This window comes from Boleophthalmus pectinirostris, unplaced genomic scaffold, assembly GCF_026225935.1.
Source record: "Boleophthalmus pectinirostris isolate CB_2022bp ecotype Guang Dong unplaced genomic scaffold, ASM2622593v1 HiC_scaffold_4, whole genome shotgun sequence".
Classification (NCBI taxonomy): domain Eukaryota; kingdom Metazoa; phylum Chordata; class Actinopteri; order Gobiiformes; family Gobiidae; genus Boleophthalmus; species Boleophthalmus pectinirostris.
The window spans coordinates 4868541-4888416 of record NW_026571353.1 but is presented as its reverse complement, the minus strand read 5'-3'; the positions used below and the strand labels follow the sequence as shown (position 1 = coordinate 4888416).

The window sequence follows — 19876 nt, the reverse complement described above, 5'->3', positions numbered from 1 at the left end:
GTGTACTATCATATCACACACAACACCGCTACTACATGTACTATCATATCACACAACAACACAACACTACGTCATGTACCATCGTATAACACAACAACACCATGACTACATGTACCATCATATTAGATCTATAGTGTGAGGGTAACATTATTTCAGACTGTTCTGATAGTAATTTATGAAATGGCCATGCATTGTTAGAAATATACAAAGAATTGTAAACCTAATTTTTGACAGATCCTCTAAATTATTCCCTGTAACTTTAAGCCCAAAAGTTGAGAAAGGGGAGAAGTCAAACCTCATCTGAGTCAGTGAATTTATATTATTAGCACTTGTATTATTATTTTTTAAAAGATGTCACAGTGCACCATCCTCTCAGCACTATTAAATGGCACAGTTAGAAAATAAACACATGGTTTTAAGCAGGTATTACAATCACAACTACACCTGGGTTGCTAGAGCCTTAACCTGTAGATAGAGGACACATACAAGTTTTGTCTCTTTTCCAGCATATGGACAGACCAGGCCTCATGTGAAAGCTCAGAATCTCCTGAATTAGGTTTAAACCAACTGGCTCATTCTTCTTTCTGATTGGATAATCACTTCAAGAACCAAAACACCAAATAATATGAATAAATGGGACCCATTTCTAATGTTTTTGTAATTAAGAATGAATCAGCATTACAGCTGTTATCATTAAAAATGAATGATTTGAACACGTACGTCATATCTGGGGTCACAGGTCAAGTTTATGAAAATTTAAATCTAAATCTTAGGCACAATTCATGGTCCATTTGTGTCAGACCAAACATGGAGGCTTAAGAGTAAAAAGGGAGAGGAAAAGCCACATATAAGTAGTGTTGGGGAGTAACAGATTACATGTACTGGTGTTATGTAATCAGAGTACAAATTATGAGTAACTGTATTCAGTTACAGTTACTGTTTCAGTGAGTGGTAATTGGATTACAGTTACTTTGTTGAAATAAATGGATTACATCGCGGTATTTTCCTGTTTTCACATTTTGGGCTGAACCAGGACTAAAACCAGAACTAAAACCAGAACTAAAACCAGGACTAAACCAGGACTAAAACCAGAACTAAAACCAGGACTAAACCAGACTAAAACCAGACTAAAACCAGGACTAAAACCAGGACTAAAACCAGAACTAAAACCAGGACTAAAACCAGGACTAAAACCAGGACTAAAACCAGAACTAAAACCAGGACTAAAACCAGGACTAAACCAGGACTAAAACCAGAACTAAAACCAGGACTAAAACCAGGACTAAAACCAGAACTAAAACCAGGACTAAAACCAGGACTAAACCAGGACTAAACCAGGACTAAAACCAGAACTAAAACCAGAACTAAAACCAGGACTAAAACCAGAACTAAAACCAGAACTAAAACCAGGACTAAAACCAGGACTAAACCAGGACTAAAACCAGAACTAAACCAGGACTAAAACCAGACTAAAACCAGAACTAAAACCAGGACTAAAACCAGAACTAAACCAGAACTAAAACCAGGACTAAACCGGGACTAAACCGGGACTAAAACCAGGACTAAAACCAGGACTAAAACCAGAACTAAAACCAGAACTAAAACCACAACTAAAAACCACAACTAAACCAGGACTAAACCAGGACTAAACCGGGACTAAAACCAGGACTAAAACCAGGACTAAAACCAGGACTAAAACCAGGACTAAACAATATGACACTAACAATAGGTGGACATAATTGAAGGCAGCAGTGATCTCATATAGATAAAGCATTTCTGTATCAGTATTTTTTTTTTATATGGTTAAGGAAAGATTGGACTTTTTTATTTTCTTTTAACAGACAAAACATCTTATGTTAAGATTTCCTAGTCTTTGCTTCTCTACAGCAAACCTATTCATGGAGACTTGGGCTCAACAGCCAATTTGAAGAGAACAAACAAGAATTTTCAGGATGTGGTTGGTACATCCATGTAGTTTTAAAAAGCATGACAATATCAAGTAATCCAAAGTATTCAGATTACGTTACTCACTTTAAGTAATTTCATGGATTACGTTACAAACTACATTTTGGGATATGTAATCTGTAATCTGTAGGGGAATACATTTTAAAAGTCACCTTCCCTACACTATATATAAAACTGAAAAACAGACATGCACTGCAGAAAAAAGAAAAAACAAAACTGATATACAGTGAGCTTGAACAGAAAGTAGAAAGGACCAGCTCACGAGGCTCCATAATCAGTGAAATAATCAAGTCTTACCAAGTCTTAACTAAGATTTGAAGATTATCCATACAAATCAGTTTAACAGACAGTGCCGTTCCTCTTTTGTACAGTGCACTTGTCTCCTTTACGAGTCCTTAACATGGCCTCCCTTCCAGATTGCGGTGGCAGCAGCAGCTTGCCGCCTGATGGTACAGTAAGCACAGATCTGGTAGGGAACAGGAAGCTTTGATGTATAATTAATTTGAATGGACACATGCGCGAGAAGTCCTTGACCCGTTCCTGGCTTAGTCGCTGCCAGATCTGCATATTCAAAGTGACCCGAGGATAAGGCAGGCCATTAGGACAAGCCGAGGAGCACCATTTCCTATAGGTTTAACCCCGTGAGCTTTGATCAGGAAGGAACGAGTTTAATAGATGCGAGAGACAGGAGACGGGAGGTGTTTTATTGATAGTGTGAATCAGGGATAGAAGTGAAAGCTTATACTAACCTAATCTCCCAATGCCTATTATTTTATGTGCCTTTCTCACGTCTGGTCAAGAGACTATGAGAAAAATGAGCTCAATCTGCGAACTCAGGCTCATTTACATTGTTTACAATAAAGGATACATGCATGGAGCTCTAATAAATAATACATTTCATTCATTTTTCCCATAGACATGAAATATTATGCTATTTTCTGATCTATATTATAATGTTTAACACACATACCCTGCATAATTAAGCTTTTTCTCAAACAGAAAACACTCTGTTCCACCTTGTGATGTCATGTGGTAATACAATAAATACTCCACTGTGTTTATAAATTGCATACACCTTCACTAAAATCATTTGGATGATTTCAGACCTAGAATTGCCAATCTCTACTGAACTAAAGCTAAAAAAGTAGCTCTTGACCTGAAAAGTACAGCTTCATGACATCACAAGGTGGAACAGAGCATTTTGAGTTTTGGAGATGTAGACAGACTGATAATAAGTTACTCAAACATGTGTGAATGAATCAAAACCCAACTCCAGGTCTGTTTTTGAGGAGGTAACAACATTATATCATGGCTTAAAGCTCACAAGAGTCAGTTTTGTGGAATATAGGACCAGTGGTGTAGTGGGGATTTTTTGAGTGGGGACGTGATTCGTGACATTATTGATGTGGTAAGTCCCGCCCACCTACCCCTCCTATCCACACTAGAAGCCATATACTCTCTCTGACATGCCGAAATACACACAGGTGTCATATAGATTGTTTATTTAAAAATAATAATAATAATAAATAAAACAAATAAAAACTCACTTTTAGTACAAACATAAAGGCGCCAGTCCAGTAAAAATCAGTAATATTTGATGTTTTTTTTTACTCAAAATGATGCAGAATCATATTATTGACATTAACGCCGTTAACAATCACCTACAGAACATAAAGCACAGGCTACAACACATGAACCAGGACTGAGCCAGAACTGAACCAGGACTAAAACAGGACTAAACCAGGGCTAAAACAGGACTAAAACAGGACTAAACCAGGTCTGTACCAGGACTAAACCAGGACTGAACCAGGTCTGAACCAGGTCTGTACCAGGACTAAAACAGGACTAAACCAGGAATTAACCAGGAAATGAACCAGGACAAAACTAGGACAAAACAAGGTCTAAACCAGGACTGAACCAGGACTAAAACTGGACTAAAACAGGATTAAAACAAGTCTAAATCAGGTCTAAACCAGGACTAAACCAGATCTAAACCAGGCCTAATCCAGGACTGAACCAGGACTAAAACAGGACTAAAACAGGACTAAAACAAGTCTAAACCAGGATTAAACCAGATATAAACCAGGTCTAAACCAAGACTTGTTTTGGACTTGAGAGCAAGAGAGAGAAATCCGAGTCCGCTCTGCGCCGGTCCTTTCACCTGCGGTCACCCGAAAGTCTATGCGGGTGCACCTCCTGCTTTAGACCTGGTTTAGTCCTGCTTTAGACCTGGTTTAGTCCTGGTTTAGTCCTAGTTCTGTCCTGGTTCAGGTCTCTATAGGACAGTAGTGCAGATATCATGAGTCTATGCAGTTTGTTTTCCTCATTGTCAGTAGCTCCGGTTTGACATTTAAGTTGTAGCTATATTATATTTGTTATTTTTTTATATCTCAAGTCGGGAGAAGTGGATGGACGGCGTACCCCCGCGTACCACACTCACTACACCCCTGTATAGGACCTTTAATATCAAAGCAGAAGATAGCTTTACATACTTTTTAAAATAAGAAATGGACTATGATAAAACTGAAATTATGATCTAACTTACAAGACAACCATAAGTATTGCTAGTACATCACCCACCCTTAGTTTAGACATTCTACATATACTTAAAGAACACTTTTTGATACCTATTCTAGCAACTTCTCCACGTCCAACACTGCACAAGTCTTTCCAAAACTCGCCTGTCCTCCTCACAGCGCAGTTGTAAATAACAGACATAAGCAGAGCCAGCGAAATACGCCGCTGTCCACCCGCCCACACGCCTTCTCCACGGCAAAAGACGACTGCGATTCCCAGAACACGGTCGCTGGCGCCAACGGTTAGCTTGGGCAACCTCATTTGAAAGTACTTGTGAGGATAAAGTACAGACATTTGCGCGCGGTCACGTCTTATGGGGGATGTTTGAGAAGCGGCGATTCAGAGGCGAGACGCTGAAATAAACTGGTGTGAAAGACAGAGCACGGAGCTCAGTCGAAGCAACGTGAGGTTTCTTTTCACAGACAAAGAGTTGGGGTTTGGAAATGTGTCAACAAATAAATATGGGTAGTGCAGTGAGGACAGAGGAGAGAGTCGGTGAAGAGGAGTCACAGTTAATTGGGGGATTTGTTATAAAGTGGACATGGGGTAAATGGAGAGGGACAATAATATCACATGCTCCTGGTGCATTCAGAGTGTCTGCATTATGCAGTTTTAGGTAGTATAGGGAAGAGTTTGAACACATGTCACAAACATGACAGATATGAAGAGACATGTTCAAATCAAATGTAACTTTTACTGATAACAATTCTAATTTGATTTATTCTTAATTACGAAAACATAGATAATTATGATGGCCAAGTTGTTTGTTATAATTTGGTGTTTTGCTTCCCAAGACGATTATCCAGTGAGCAGTATGAGTCTCACATGAGTCTCTCATTTGCCAATTTCAATGCTGAAATCCAGTTGGTTTAAACCAAAATTTGTAATAAATTAATTGATTAACCATTGGATTTATTTAGCTCCTCTCAAGACACCAAAGTGATTTATAGCATATTTGTCAGTCATTTCACACTCAGTGGTGGTAAGCTGCTTGTAGCCACATCTGCCCTGGGGCAGACAGGCTGAAGCAGCAGTGGTCTCCCAACCAAGTACTAAACAGGCCGACCTTGCTTAGCTTCTGAGATCTGAGAAGATCAGGCTTTGACAAGCCGGTATGGCCACAAACATGACTCTCTGATCTAAATGTACACCCCTAAACCCCAGCACCTGCAGCATCATGATTCAGTGCTAGTGCAGCCTCTGCAGCGTGAATTCTGGAGGTTCTGAGTTTTCACATGAGGCTTGTTCTGTATCCAATGAGAAAAACTCTCATGTGTTTTCTATCTGCAGGTTAAGGCTGTGGCACTGACACAGGTTCAGTGGTGATTGTAGTAGGCCTCCCTTTTTAACATACAGATGAAGTTCTTTTATACATCCATATACTGACATAATAATCCAAGTCATTTTTACTCATCTCGATATTCTTTTCCTGCACTGTCCTCCTCTCATTCTCCTACAGTGGTTATATCTCTGCATGGATGTGGTACTTGAAAGCCTCTGTTCTTTTATGCGGCCTTGAATGGGCCCTGGTGTATGTAAACAGCAGAGGAGGTGGAGCGCAGGGCCCACACATGCACACACAAACACATTAAAGCTGCTTTTACATTTGCATTTCATTCACGCTGTTGATAAAAGGTGTAATATACAAGGAACTACCTCAAACGACTCCATTCCCCAACCTCCGCACACATGTGCAGAGCTAATATTTTATACAAAGGGTTATATGCTGATGTTAAGAAACATCTATCTGCTTCTTCAAGAAGGTCATGCTACACTGTGATTGGTTATATCCACCTGTCACTCACTCAGAGCATCACTGAGGCTGACCAATAGGAGGAGTGGGTGGGGAAAAATTGTTTGAGGTGCATTAAGTGGGACTAAACATCTAAACTGCTGAACTGGGCAGTACCTGGAGGACTAAAGGGGAGAGTGAGGGAGGAGGAGGAGGGGCGGGGTCTGGAGGTGTAAGGAATAATATGATTAGTCTAACAGGTATCCACACTTCAAACTCCACCCCTGCTTGTGGTGTTTGTAATCAGGAACACCTGTATGTAATTATGACAGTCTTGCGTGATGTCACATAGTACTTGAAATCGCACTGACCACTGGAGGAGGCACAGTTTTTTGTTGTTTGCAAAAAAAGAGGACCAGGAACAATAGATAATGTAATTAAAAGACCATATGCACAGTTTATTTGCAAAAAAAAAAAAAAAAATAAAAAATCCAATTTAAACTGAAACACATAGCACAAATGATGATTTGTTTTTAGAATCCTCAGAATCATAACCTCATAACTTACACCTCATAACTTAAATAACATACATCACTACCTCATTTATAACTAGTCCTCAGTGGAGCTCTACTGTGACTCCCCACCATTTAGTTCCAGAAATAAATGTCTGGTTAATTTTTTCCATAGATAAGTTTGAAAACCTGCTCAAAGTTAATCATCTTACATTTTAGATCTGTTTTTGAACTGGGGAAAAGTTATTAACCCTAGTTATCACGGATCTGTTTAGCCTCCGTCATGCCTTTAAACAGTAATTTGATTTTTTGATTTTTTTTTTTTTTTCAGTGAGATCAGATCAGATCAGTGAGAAAAACAAATGTGAAATTGACCTGAACCTCAACAAGCGTCAAAGGGGACGAGACTATTGAGTTTCATGCCTTTCAAAGTGAAAATGACATACTGAAAAGTGCAAAATATTTTTTTTCTGACAAGTATTCTGATAGTATTTAGATTTGACAATTTGTCTTAAATCAAACGCATCCATAAGAATTGACAAAAATACTGAAATGAACTGGCAAACTAATACAAGAATCACATTTCAGAACATGTTTGTACGGTTTGTTTTTTTTATGCTGAATAAGTCAGGATATTTTCTTTGAATATGGTACTTAAAAAATTGCAGCCTATTTGCTTATTGCGTCAATTCAAATTGTGATTCCAATTCAAATTTTGATTTCAGTTCAAATTACAGTTTCAAATTGTGATTTCGCTCCAAATTGTGACTGTGATTCAAATGACAATTCTGATTCAAATTGCTATTTCGATTGGAATTGTGATTCCGATTCAAATTGTGATTTCAGTTCAAGTTGTGATTTTTGATTCAAATTGTGATTTTAGTTTAAATTGCCATTTTGAATTAAATTTTGATTCAAACTGTGATTTTGATTCAAACTGTGATTTTGCTCCTAATTGTGCTTTTGAGTCCAACTGTGATTCTGATTCAAATTGTAATTCCGATTTAAACTGTGATTCTGATTCGCATTGTTATTCTGATTCAAATTGTGATTTTGATTCAAATTGTGATCTTGATTTGATTGCATTTTACTTTGTAGCCGTAGCATGCAATATTTGTACTTGATTACAGCTCGAATTGCATCTACCGCATGTAATATTAGCAGCTTGATTTTGTTCGTAAACACAACTCATTTCCCCCATTTCTCGTTTGTTGTCTCTTGTTTCAGGAATTCTCCTTCTCCCAAGTGTGGTGCAGTAACCAGTCCCCCCTGCACTGTGCCTTCTCCCTGGAGAGATTCAGCCCGGCCACCGCACAGCTCTCCTGCAAAATCAGCGTCAGGCAGGTCAAAGGTCACGAGCAGATCCTGCAGGTCTACACGTGCGTGGCAGAGGTGAGCGAGAGGGAGGGAGGGGAGGGGGTGTAGTCCCTTCTCCTGTAATGACCTTTGGCTAACCTTGCTGCAGAGTGAACACGGAAAGAGCACAACTCAATGATACATGGTTTTAGTTTGAAATCCAGGCTGTTTAAATCACACATTTAGAAACAATCCATATATATACTACGCAAAAGATTAGATATTTCACTCAGAACACATTTTTGAAAAGAAATCAGTAGAGATGCTTTGAACATTTGCCTTCCAATCACGGCGTCAGAGCAGAAATTGCGTGTTATGTGATCACCAAAATGTGACTGTGTGTGACTTTGCACACTTGGCTCGCACAATGACTTTAATTCACTTTAGCTCATGGCGCCACATGAAACTGTCCTGGTTAAACCCTGCTCCTGACTGCTGACCTTTAACCTCTGCTTGATCCAAACTCTCAGCCCCACCCGCCCCCGGAGCAGACCACCACACAGAGCAGTAAATAAACACACAAGGAGACAGGAGTCAGGAGCCTTTTAGTTAATAAAGCATAATAAAGAAGACACACTCCTCACACATGATCACACAAAAAAATCTGGATCTGTTTCTAACACTTTATCCACTAGAAAGGACCACACCACAACAATGGAATACAAAAAGACATTTTATTGACGGTGGAAAGATGTGATGCTGGGGGGAGACTCAGCGCGATTGTTCCATTTTCGATCCAAAATGGTCATCCAGCTGATTCGGAAGCCCTGCTCCTTAAGGATGATGTTTTCGGACTGAAGGATGGATGAAAGACACGGGGTGGGAGGGAGGTGGTCGAGAGAGCAGACACAGGCGGTGTTGTCGGGACAGCTGTATAAATAGTACTTGTGGGTAACTGAAGGCGTGGCTGAGATAAGATGTGGTTGGCTGGAGAGGAGGGTGAGTCATGGTCCAGCTCCTGAATCTCAGTTAATCATATAAGAGAAACAGAATACATGCACAGACAGTGTTGGAGTGTTGGGAAGGTGACTTTTAAAATGTATTCCCCTACAGATTACAGATTACATAAACCAAAATGTAGTTTGTAACGTAATCCATTAAAGTACTTAAAGTGAGTAATGTAATCTGAATACTTTGGATTACTTGGTTTGCTGGAGAGAAGCAAAGACGAGGATATCGTAACATAAGATGTTTTGTTTGCTAAAAGAAAATAAAAAGTCCAGACTTTACTTAACCAAATTAAAAATATTACTGATAGAAGAAGAGGAGACACGTCCACGCAGCATGATTTAGTCCTGTTCAATCCTGTTTAAGACATAGTTTAGACCTGGTTTTAGTCCTGATTTACTCCTGGTTTTAGACCTGGTTTGGGCCTGGTTTAGACTGGGTTTGGACCTGGTTTTAGACCTGGGTTTAGTCCTGGTTTAGTCCTGGTTTATTCCTGGTTTAGACCTGATTTAGACCTGGGTTTAGTCCTGGTTTAGACCTGGTTTAGACCTGGGTTTAGTCCTGGTTTATTCCTGGTTTAGACCTGGTTTAGACCTGGTTTGGACCTGGGTTTAGACCTGGTTTAGACCTGGTTTAGACATGGGTTTAGTCCTGGTTTTAGTCCTGGTTTATTCCTGGTTTAGACCTGGTTTAGACCTGGTTTAAGACCTGGTTTAGTTTCCGGCAATGAGTGGAATTCCAAAAACAAAAGTGAAATGTAAAAAAAAAGTGAAAACAGGAAAATACCGCAGTGTAATCCATTTATTTCAACCAAGTAACTGTAATTTAATTACCATTTACTTAAACAGTAACTGTAACTGAATACAGTTACTTATAATTTGTACTCTGATTACTTAACTCCGGTACATGTAATCTGTTACTCCCCAACACTGTGTACCGATATTATGTATTCTGAATATTCCTGCAGTTACTTTTCCATTTGGTGCAATTGAATTCAGTTACTTTTCTAAAATCAAACCAATACATGGCAGTACTTGATCACAAAATTGAGTGAGAAAAATGTAAAACACTGCTTTTGTGAGTGTGATCTGATCAACCATAAATAAATGCATAACAAACGGTGAAACAAATATAAAGCTGTTTTAATCCTGTCTTTACACTATAATTTAAATGCAACTCAGTGTAAAAATATTCCAAGTATTCAGAATTCAGTACTCTGACTGGACCATGTATCAGAATACATTACAAAATACACTGAAATGCAGGTATTGAGTAAAACATTTTCAAAGCATTCCTCCCATCACTGCAGCAACATCCAATAATCTGTCTCAGCCGACGTCGAGAATAGAGCAGCTGTCCTTTGAACACAGCTCAGTCTCCAGTCGTAGGCAACATCACACCTAAGCAGAAAGAAGAGAAACATCACACCCATGCATGAAATAAAGTCATGTTAAAAGAATATATAAATAAAGTCATGTGAAAAGAATAGCAAATGAGGTGGACAAACAGCGCACTGATGAGAATGTATTTAAGATAAAACAGAGATGAACAGGTGTAAACTGGCTCCTGACACCCACATCCTGCTCTACATATGGACTAGAGACAGGAGGCATACATTAAAGCATATGTTAGATACATAAGGCACTGGATGTACTAACACACACACACACACACACACACACACACACACACACACACAGAACAATGCACTCAAACCCGTCTGCTGTTTGACTGAACTGTGCTGCTTTTGTGTTTGTGGGAGATCAAAACGTCTTCACAATAATATGGTTGTTGTATTGATAATTTGCAGTGGCATCAGACTGGGGGTGTTCTACATGTATTTCTATAGTGGAATGTTTTTGTAGTTACCATGGTGACACAATGAACGCATTAGCAAGAAAAAATACAAAATGGATTTAAACCTCACATTTTCACCAGCCTGTGATCAATACTTTAGGTCAGAGGTCATGACTCCTAGGGGGGTCATGGACGTACTGCAGGGGTCACGAAATCTTTGGTTGATTTTATATTATTTATTTATTTTTATTTTTTTATATATTTCTTCATTTTTTAAGGATGTGGATGAACTGGTTTTCAGTGGGTTGTGTCTGTTCTCTCCTTCATCACATCTGTCTCCCTCATCTCTCGCTCCCTGTCAAACCACAAACACCTCAGTGCAGATTTGATCGTTTCTTGTACCGTAGCTGCCCATTACACACAGCGCGTAGGTGATTGTGATGGGCACCATGTGATTCACAAGACTACTGCCCCCCGTTACAGCTTCACTTTTACGCACAGCAGAAGGTAAGCTCCACATGTACTACCGCGCAACAGGAAGTGCTCAGGCAACTTTGAGCCTATTAACCAGACTCCGGAGTCCGCACGACGCAGCCAGCCTCCTCTCCTGGTCACTCCGAGGACAGAGAGGAGGCTGGCTGCGTAGGGGAAGGACCGCTCTCCAGATCAGAAAGGCCAGCTGTGGCTCCTCTCTCTTTTAGTCAGATCATTAAAAGAGTCACACTTTGAGCCCATTTTCTGTGATATCATTGCTCCACTGCTCTGGTCTTCTCAGACTGACCGCGAGCACAAAGTGCATCTTAAATTTCAGGTCTGACTTAGCTTTGGACTATTAAAAGCTAAGACTATTTCTGCCATGGAACGAGTTGAGGTTTAAACTGGAGATGGAGTTAGTTTCAGCTCAGGATTTAAGGATAAGCCTGGACTTGTTAAGAGACTTTGATGGTATTGAATGTACGATGACAGAGGATCTGTTTAGACACGACACTAGGCCCAATTTAACATAAAAGACAGTTGTATGCCATATATATCGTAACGGGTCCCTGCTCTCCATCAGTTTGGGGTCCCAGGCTTGAAAAAAAACTGAAGACTTCTGGTTTAGGTGTTTGATTTTTAACAAAAAGGTGAGATATTGAAATACTATTGGCAAATGCTACCAAGCTGGCTGTAATTTTATTTTAGAGGAATTTTTAATAGCACAAATCAGCTCGCCTGTTGTAGCTCCAACTAAACCAGCTTTTTCTAGTAACAGTCTGTTTAAATAAAGCTCAGATTAAATTAATTAATCAATGTTTTCCAGTCCTGTTTTTCCTCATAAGCAGCCATATTTGTTTTGATACGAACGAGCCAATTGTGTCCTTGATTGGCTAATCCACCTGTCAATCACACCCATCTGAACTCTGGGCGATTCACTAGACCAGATTCACATCTTTGTAAAGTATCAAAGAAGTGTGTATTCTTGATCCCAGGCAAATGGGCAGTTAGTCCCCGGGCTCCAAACAAAGTAAAACTCTCCAAACTCACTAATCGTCTGCAGTGCCTCTTAAATGGACTCGATTTCTCTCTCCCAAACAGAGAAACAGCTCCGTGAGTAACTTTGGGACAGTCTGTTTTGAGCAAACATTATGTAAGGGCTCAGGCTGTAAGCTGCAGTGTACACAGGCTGTGCAAAGTCAAGATAAACTCCCAGGATTGGACACTTGGACCTCAATTGTCACTGAGCGGTCAACTTCAACCAATCACAGAGCTTATGTACACAATCAAGCTAGACAGTAAGACCACCGCAGCAACCCATCATTTAATAATGGATCATTTTGACAGGGCTGCTCATCAAATTTGAACCGTGAGTAAGATTCTATGGAGAGGCCTTCAACTGCATAGGTTAAGAAACAGTTAAGAAAATAATAGACATTTTGGAGGTTTACTCATTTTGGTGTGTTTGGGGTTTTTCCAGAGTCTAGATCCAATTTTCAGTCTGCATGTGGTTTGGAGCGGAGTTTAGACTTTGGAGGAAGAAATTGGTGGCAAAAGAAAAAATCTGTTTTGTCATCTGGACAAAGTTTTATTGAGTGACGACGTTTTAGAGCTCATCCAAGCTGCTTCCTCAGTTCTGGTCAAATTGCTGGTGGACACTTCCTGCACAGACAAGAAGAAGAAGAAGAAGAAGAAATGTGGGTTATTTTTTTGTGTTGAATCGCAATGATTAAAAGTGTGTCTTGTTCTATTTACATGCATGAAATTAATACCCAGTGTTATTTTATTTTGTTTTTGAAAAGAAAAAAAAGTATTATACAGAGACATGTATAGGCAGCAGTGTAAGTTTTACAGTCAGGCTGTAAAAATTGTGCTTTTCAAATGTTTCTGCTCGCTCTTGTATACTGTGCATCTTTGGCTCAACTACAAGAAAAAGAGTTTGCAGAGTCTGGCAGTGGCCTATAACGACTCTTATAGAATATTAATGAAAATGCTGAGGTTCTGTAGCACCAGTGAAATGTTCAGATGTTGTGTGTGTGTCTGTGAGGAGCTCTGTCAGATTCACCTCTGAGCTGTGGAGACACTGGTGCTCTTGTCTGTAAACATTATAACATGGACTGTATATTGAAATTTATATATATATATATATATATACACATACCGAAATATCATGATATCGTATCGTCACAGTTCTCACAATAATATCATGGAACATCACAATATATAGAAATACAAGTCTCTTTGCTTAAATGAAGAGTTATGGTGCAGCAATAACAAAACAGATGCTGATGGTGAGTCTGTTCTGTGCTGCTATCACGTTGGAGATGATTCATGTGAAACTTTTCATAGATTATACGTCTGCAGGTCATATACATAGACTGTATATGGGCCCAGTCAAGCAGAAGTAAAAAGAAAGGCCAAAAATTCAAGTTAATGCATCTGATATAAAAATGTATTGAACAGATACATATGTACTCTAGTTTATGAAACTGTTGACCTTTTTTCTGTACCATTTTTGGTTCTAAAGTTCCATATGTTTTAAACAGACCATGTATGAAACATGGAACAAAAATTATTTCCCAAATTTCAAAGACCTGCAAATCATGTCAATAAATGGATGTATTTCATCATATCTTGTGTTATTCCATCTTTGAACTGTTGATGAAGGTACAGGATTTTTCAAAAAAAAAAAAAAGTATTTAAAATAATAAAAATTTGCTTGGAAGGACTGACATATTTTATAGAAATAGTTTCTTTCATGTTGAAGTAATATTAAAGTTTTTGGAAGAAAAAAGTTGACAAATTATGTAAAATCCTGCACCTTCTACTTGCTTGAACAATTTTCCCTCTGTTACTTTTCCCTCTGTTACCATGACCTTTCTTAATAAAAAATCTCATGACTTCAACCTAATCTTGTACCATATGGTAGAAAACTATATGAAGCAAATATTCAAACCAGTTTGTTAAGGATATGGAAGTGAGAACCAAGAGTTATCACTGTTTGGATTTATTGCCCAAAAAGTGCTGCATATTTCATTCCCTCCGTTACCTGACATGAGTTTTTAAAATTTTTTTGTCAACAACTTGAAAGAATATCACAGGTTTAACTTGACCCTGTTGGAGTGTAACTCTTTCCTACATTCTGATACTTTACTTTACTTATTTCAATAGTCCCTCTAGTTTCTGAATAAGAGACATTTGAATGTAAAAAAATCTGCCCGTTTCCCTCCGTTACCGCTTGACTGGACCCATATATAAATATATGCTAGCCTCTTTGCGTTTTGGCGGTGAATTAGCTACTTCACTAATTCACCTACATCAGCTAATAGACCTACATCAGCGTATCAGCATTTTCAGGCGTCCACACAGTGCTGGATCAGATCTGTACTCAGATGAATTCGTGGGAGCTGGAGGCACCAGATCGTTCTGTCATCTGGAGCCGTTTTGAATCAGATTAGTGTGGACGAACACTGCATCCACAACGAACATGATTCAAATACATACTAGTGTGGACGGGGCTTTAGTTGTAAGATTCTGTCCAATGCTCAGGTAATTCCATAACTGTTACTTAGCAACCATAATGTTAACAAGGGTTGTGATTGTCGGAAAATCTGTCTGAAAAATGTGCGTAACTGCCTCTACATTATGGTTGGAATTTAATTTCATTTTTTGATTATGTAGGTAGAGGGAGTCCATTTCAGAACTCAGCGCTACTTCCTGCACTTTTGTACTTTTCTTCAACTTTTCTTCTCAAACTTAACTGAGGTGAAACTATGATAATGATACAAACCCACCAAACCAAGTAATAATTAGAAAAACACGAAAACCTGTCATCTGCTCTTTGAACTACAGGGACTCTCGAATGTCCCTCTCTTTGTGCCCACGTTATTGCTGTATTTATCGTCCGTACTCAGATGTTATGTGGCGGAACTGCGGTGCCATAAATATATATTGAGTGGAATGGTCACAGACTGTAAACAGTATTCACAGATACAAGGGAGCTATTGGCTGCACAGGGCGGCCGGCCATTGCACAAACTAAATAATGGGTATTACTAACACTGCAATGCCCAGGTTATTATGTGCTTTTTCAATGCGTCTGAAAATGCGGTGCGCGGGCTGGAGGTGGTACGACGGATTTCGCCGTTTGAAATCTACTAGTAGTTTGATTGCAACTTTTCTGTTGGAGAGTCCATCAAATGCTTTTCTCCACGGAGCTGTTATTGCTTTGTCTGGAATGTTTCACAGTGTGGCATTAAACCTTTCTATCTTCACAGACCAAACCAGACCAAGTTACAGGTCAGATCTGTGGAGAGGCGACTCCGCTCACAGTCAGAATGTCTGTTTTTCTTGGTATTTTTGAGCTATAAAAACCACCTGTAATTGAAGAATGTAAAGTTGAGCTGTTTAATGTCATACTGTGGAACATTCCTGGCTGAGCAATGACATCTCCATGGAAACAAGCAGGTGACGTATCCCCAACCAAAAAAGTTACACAGTGCACCTTCACAGAGTTTTGTTTTTGTTTGTTTGTTTGTGATTCCAGCTGTTGTTTCCTCATCCAAAAACATATCCGAAGAGGTTTGAGATCATCCATACATGTTTCAGTAATTTAGTGATCTCTCCTGGACCCTATTCAAACCCTTTTTATCTTTGGTTGTAAGATTCGGTCCATTGCCCAGAAGTCGCGCACAAGTTTACGTCACAATTTGGAAAATGCTCCCACAAGAAAATTCATTACAAAAACGCGATACAAAACTGTACACAACAACTCAACAAACCCCATGCGACGTGCAGAAGTTTCATTAGCAGAACGGATGCTGATTGTGTTGTGTTGATCTGCTCACGTTGCGTACGCGTGTACATCACATACATACAGTACACAGAAACAAACATGTCGGATCATTTCCATGCGTCAGATCTTCAAGATGCTCTAATAAACTTACAGGAGGCAAAACAACAAATGTACAGAATGTGCAGAGATACTATTAGTGAACAGACAAGGATCTGCAATCACCTCTGTCAAATTCTGGATGCACCAGTTCGTCACAGGCGAGTCAGACGACTATGGACGAGACCTGGAGAACCAGTCGATGGTGGAACAACTTTGTGGAAGGAGTAGCTGATGAAAATGTGTGCCATGAAAACTTCCGTATGTCCAAAGATGCTCTTGTTGCTTTAAGTACAAACATACAGAATCGAATTCCACACACTTTCGCACCACCGTATGCATGCAGATTTCCTCCCAAAAACGCTCATCTAAACACAGAATAAAAAGTGAAGATGCAACACCACTTTTGCATCTTCTGTTCAGACCGTCATCATATAAATATAGCCTCAGACAGTGGAAAAATGTCCTAACTGATCGCTGTGGGAAACGGTCGTGCATTTAAAAAAAAAAAGAGTATAGGCCAGCCTTTGGGAAAATATCTAATCCAAAATGAAGGCTGCATGGGCCCTTTGTAGTTGCTCTAATAAACTTACAGGAGGCTCCCAACAAATGTACAGAATCTGCGGAGATACTATTAGGCTGCGTTCAGACTGCAGCCTGAAGTGACCCAAATCCATTTTTTTTGGCCCCTATGTGCCTGTATCTGATCTTTTAATGACAGTCTGAACCACACAGATCCGATTTTTTCAAATGCGACCCAGGCCACTTGGATCTGTGCTCCTGAAACCCATACATATCCGATCTTTTGACATGTGACTTCAGTCTGAACAGTCAAAGCGCATGAATCCGACCTACAGGTTAAACAAGCCACAAACGTCACTATTCTGCACTGAAGTAGGCAAAAATTGTTAATGAACTCCGTGTCACTGAAGCAAAGCACATTCTTGGCTACGACTCCACATCTACACGTTCCTTTCAACGGACGTTGCTGCCACTGCCCCACAAAACGCAAAAACCTCGTCCTTCTCCTTCTCAATCTCCTCCTTAAAACAAGTAAGTTGTTCATGTTCTGGCTCTGGTACGAGAGGAACTTTAAAATTTCCAGGTGCTCAATGCTGCCTCCATGTTTGGACAACTTCCGTAAACACAGAGCACGCTCACTGCGGTTGACGTCATCGTGTCCTCCAGTGCACATGAGGGACACTTTCGGGCCATTTAACGTTCACACAGGGGATCACATACAAGTCGCATTTAATTGGAAATGTGAACGACATCGGATTTCACAAAAAAATTTGAATTGAGCGTTAAGCTCACCTCTGTCAAATTCTGGATGCACCAGTTGGTCGCAGGTGAGCCACACGACTATGCACGAGACCTGGAGAACCAGTCGATGATGGGACAACTTTATGGAAGGAGGGAAGGAGTAGCTGATGAAAATGCGTGGCGTGATACCCAAACCATTTCCACACACTTTTGCATCACTGTATGCACGCAGATTTCCTCTCGAAAACACTTGTCTAAACACTAAATAAAAAGTGAAGATTCAACGCCACTTTTGCATCTTCTGTTCAGACCATCATCATATAAACGTAGCCTCAGACAGTGGGAAAATGTCCTAACTGATCGCTGTGGGAAAACGATCGTGCATTTTTTTTAAAAGAGCATAGACCAGCCTTTGGGAAAATACCTAATCTAAAACGAAGCCTGCCTGGCCCTTTGTGCTTCATTCATCTGGTCATGTAGGCGATCTGTGGAGAACACCATGACATGTCGGAATAGCGCTACTAAAAAGCGTCGGAAAATGGTGACATGTCGTAATGAGGGGATTAGGCGATGGTTTAGGTCCTGATTTAGTCCTGGTCCTGGTCGTGTCACAGTTCAGTAGTCCAGTATGTGCTCAAAGGTGAATGGTCAACTCACTTCTATTTGTGTATGTTGTTTGTTTTATATTTTACGTTTTAAACCAAGTTAGTTTCAGCTTTGAGATACAGTTAAATAACGTGCTGAGGTGCAGTATGGAACTTTTCTCACCAGGAGTGTTCCTAGCGCCAGTAAATTTGTGTGTTCCTCCATCAAAGTTACGCATTGCAACTTATCATTCTCTGTCTTTTTTTTTTTTTTTTTCATCTTCTTTCTGCACCCTTTCCCCTCGCTTATTCTTAGTCTCGATTTCCATATATCTCTCTCTCCATCCCACCATCTCTATCTTCTTCTCTTCTCTTGACACTCTCATTTTAAAACCCCCTCCTTCTCTCTCTCTCAAATGACTGACTTGTTTGTGTTCCCTTATATCCTTCTCCATCTCTCTTCTTTATTTCCATCCCTCTGTCTCTCCTCCTCCCCCTTTTTTTGCTTACTCCGCACACACAAACGTCTGCCTCCTCTCTCTTTGTCTCTCTCTTCTCCCGAGCCTGCCTCCACCAGAAAAGTTACACAGTGAATCTTTAACATTCTCTCTTATCTTCTCTTTGAATTTTCTGCACCCTCTTCCCTCGCTTATTATTGCTGTCAGTTTTCACCTCTCCATATCTATTGTATATTCTTCTCTTGACGCACAACTTTAACACAAACATCCTCCCTTCCTTCTCAACCGACTGTCTTGTTTGTTTGTCTCTTTATTGTTCACGATACTAAAATTTAAAACTCAATTTCGATACTAAAGAACAGAATCAACACCATTTCTAGGGGTGTGACAGTTCACAGAAATTACAGTTAGTACCTCGGTTTTGAGGTCAAGTTTCGGTTAATTTTCAGTTCAGTTTGGGAACAAAATGCAAATCCATTTACTTGTTGTTTATTTGTGTTTCTTATTAAACCATTATACAAACAGGAAAATAAAATAAATGTGCTGCTTGGTAATAATAATAAGTTAAATAAAATATTCTCAAATAAGCAACAAATTTATGAAATTTTTTTTTTTTTAAATCCTTGTAAACATTAAACACACCTGAACAATGAAAAAGTGAGGTTGCCTTACAGAAAATGTCATTTAAAAATCACCTCTAAAATAAAAGCAATGCAGTTTTAGTCCATGCATGAGGTAAAATGATAAAATATGTTTATTTTGTAAGTCCAAATGATCTTAAACAGGCCGGGCAGAGTCAGAGTGGCACAATGTCCAGGTCTGATATAAGCAGAACCAATATTTTGAAGTCGATATATGATCCAGCAAATTTTCATGGATTGGACGGTGATATTTGATACCATTAGTAATCCCTCAATGGTCCAAGTCAGAGTCCTACACAGGTCTATTTTTGGAGACCCGCACCTGCCCACACCCGCACAGAACAGCACCACACCTGCCCGTTAACCCGTGATTCTATCAAAGTTAACCCGCACCCGCCCAAACCCCTTAACATTCCACCCCTTACCCACATGTGCCCGTGATAAATCAGGGTCAGCCCATTAGTCCGACAGCCCAATAGTCCAGGACTAAACCAGGACTAAACCTACACTGTGTCATTAGCGGATTATAAATATATACACACCACCAACTGCCGAGCCGTTCACCAGGACTACACCAGGACTGGAGCAGGAATTAACCAGGTATAAATCAGGACTGAACCAGGACTAAACCAGGAACGCAGCCGTCGAGCCGATCACCTCGGCTGATGATTTTATGTAA

The 19876-nt window shown here is 39.7% G+C and overlaps 2 protein-coding genes across 2 annotated transcripts in view; one reads left to right on the top strand and one right to left on the bottom strand.

Annotated features, from left to right (window-relative positions):
* Nucleotides 1-19876, top strand: part of unc5db (unc-5 netrin receptor Db) — a 386593-nt gene that overhangs the window by 359268 nt on the left and 7449 nt on the right. Inside the window, exon 15 of the mRNA XM_055161477.1 lies at nt 8014-8178. Within this exon, the coding sequence (XP_055017452.1) occupies nt 8014-8178 (165 nt within the window). The remainder of the gene's footprint in view (nt 1-8013; nt 8179-19876) is intronic.
* LOC129411210 (class I histocompatibility antigen, F10 alpha chain-like) overlaps nt 12989-19876 on the bottom strand; it is a 35960-nt gene continuing 29072 nt past the window's right edge. Inside the window, exon 11 of the mRNA XM_055161216.1 lies at nt 12989-13023. The gene's annotated coding sequence lies outside the window, so the exon portion shown is untranslated. The remainder of the gene's footprint in view (nt 13024-19876) is intronic.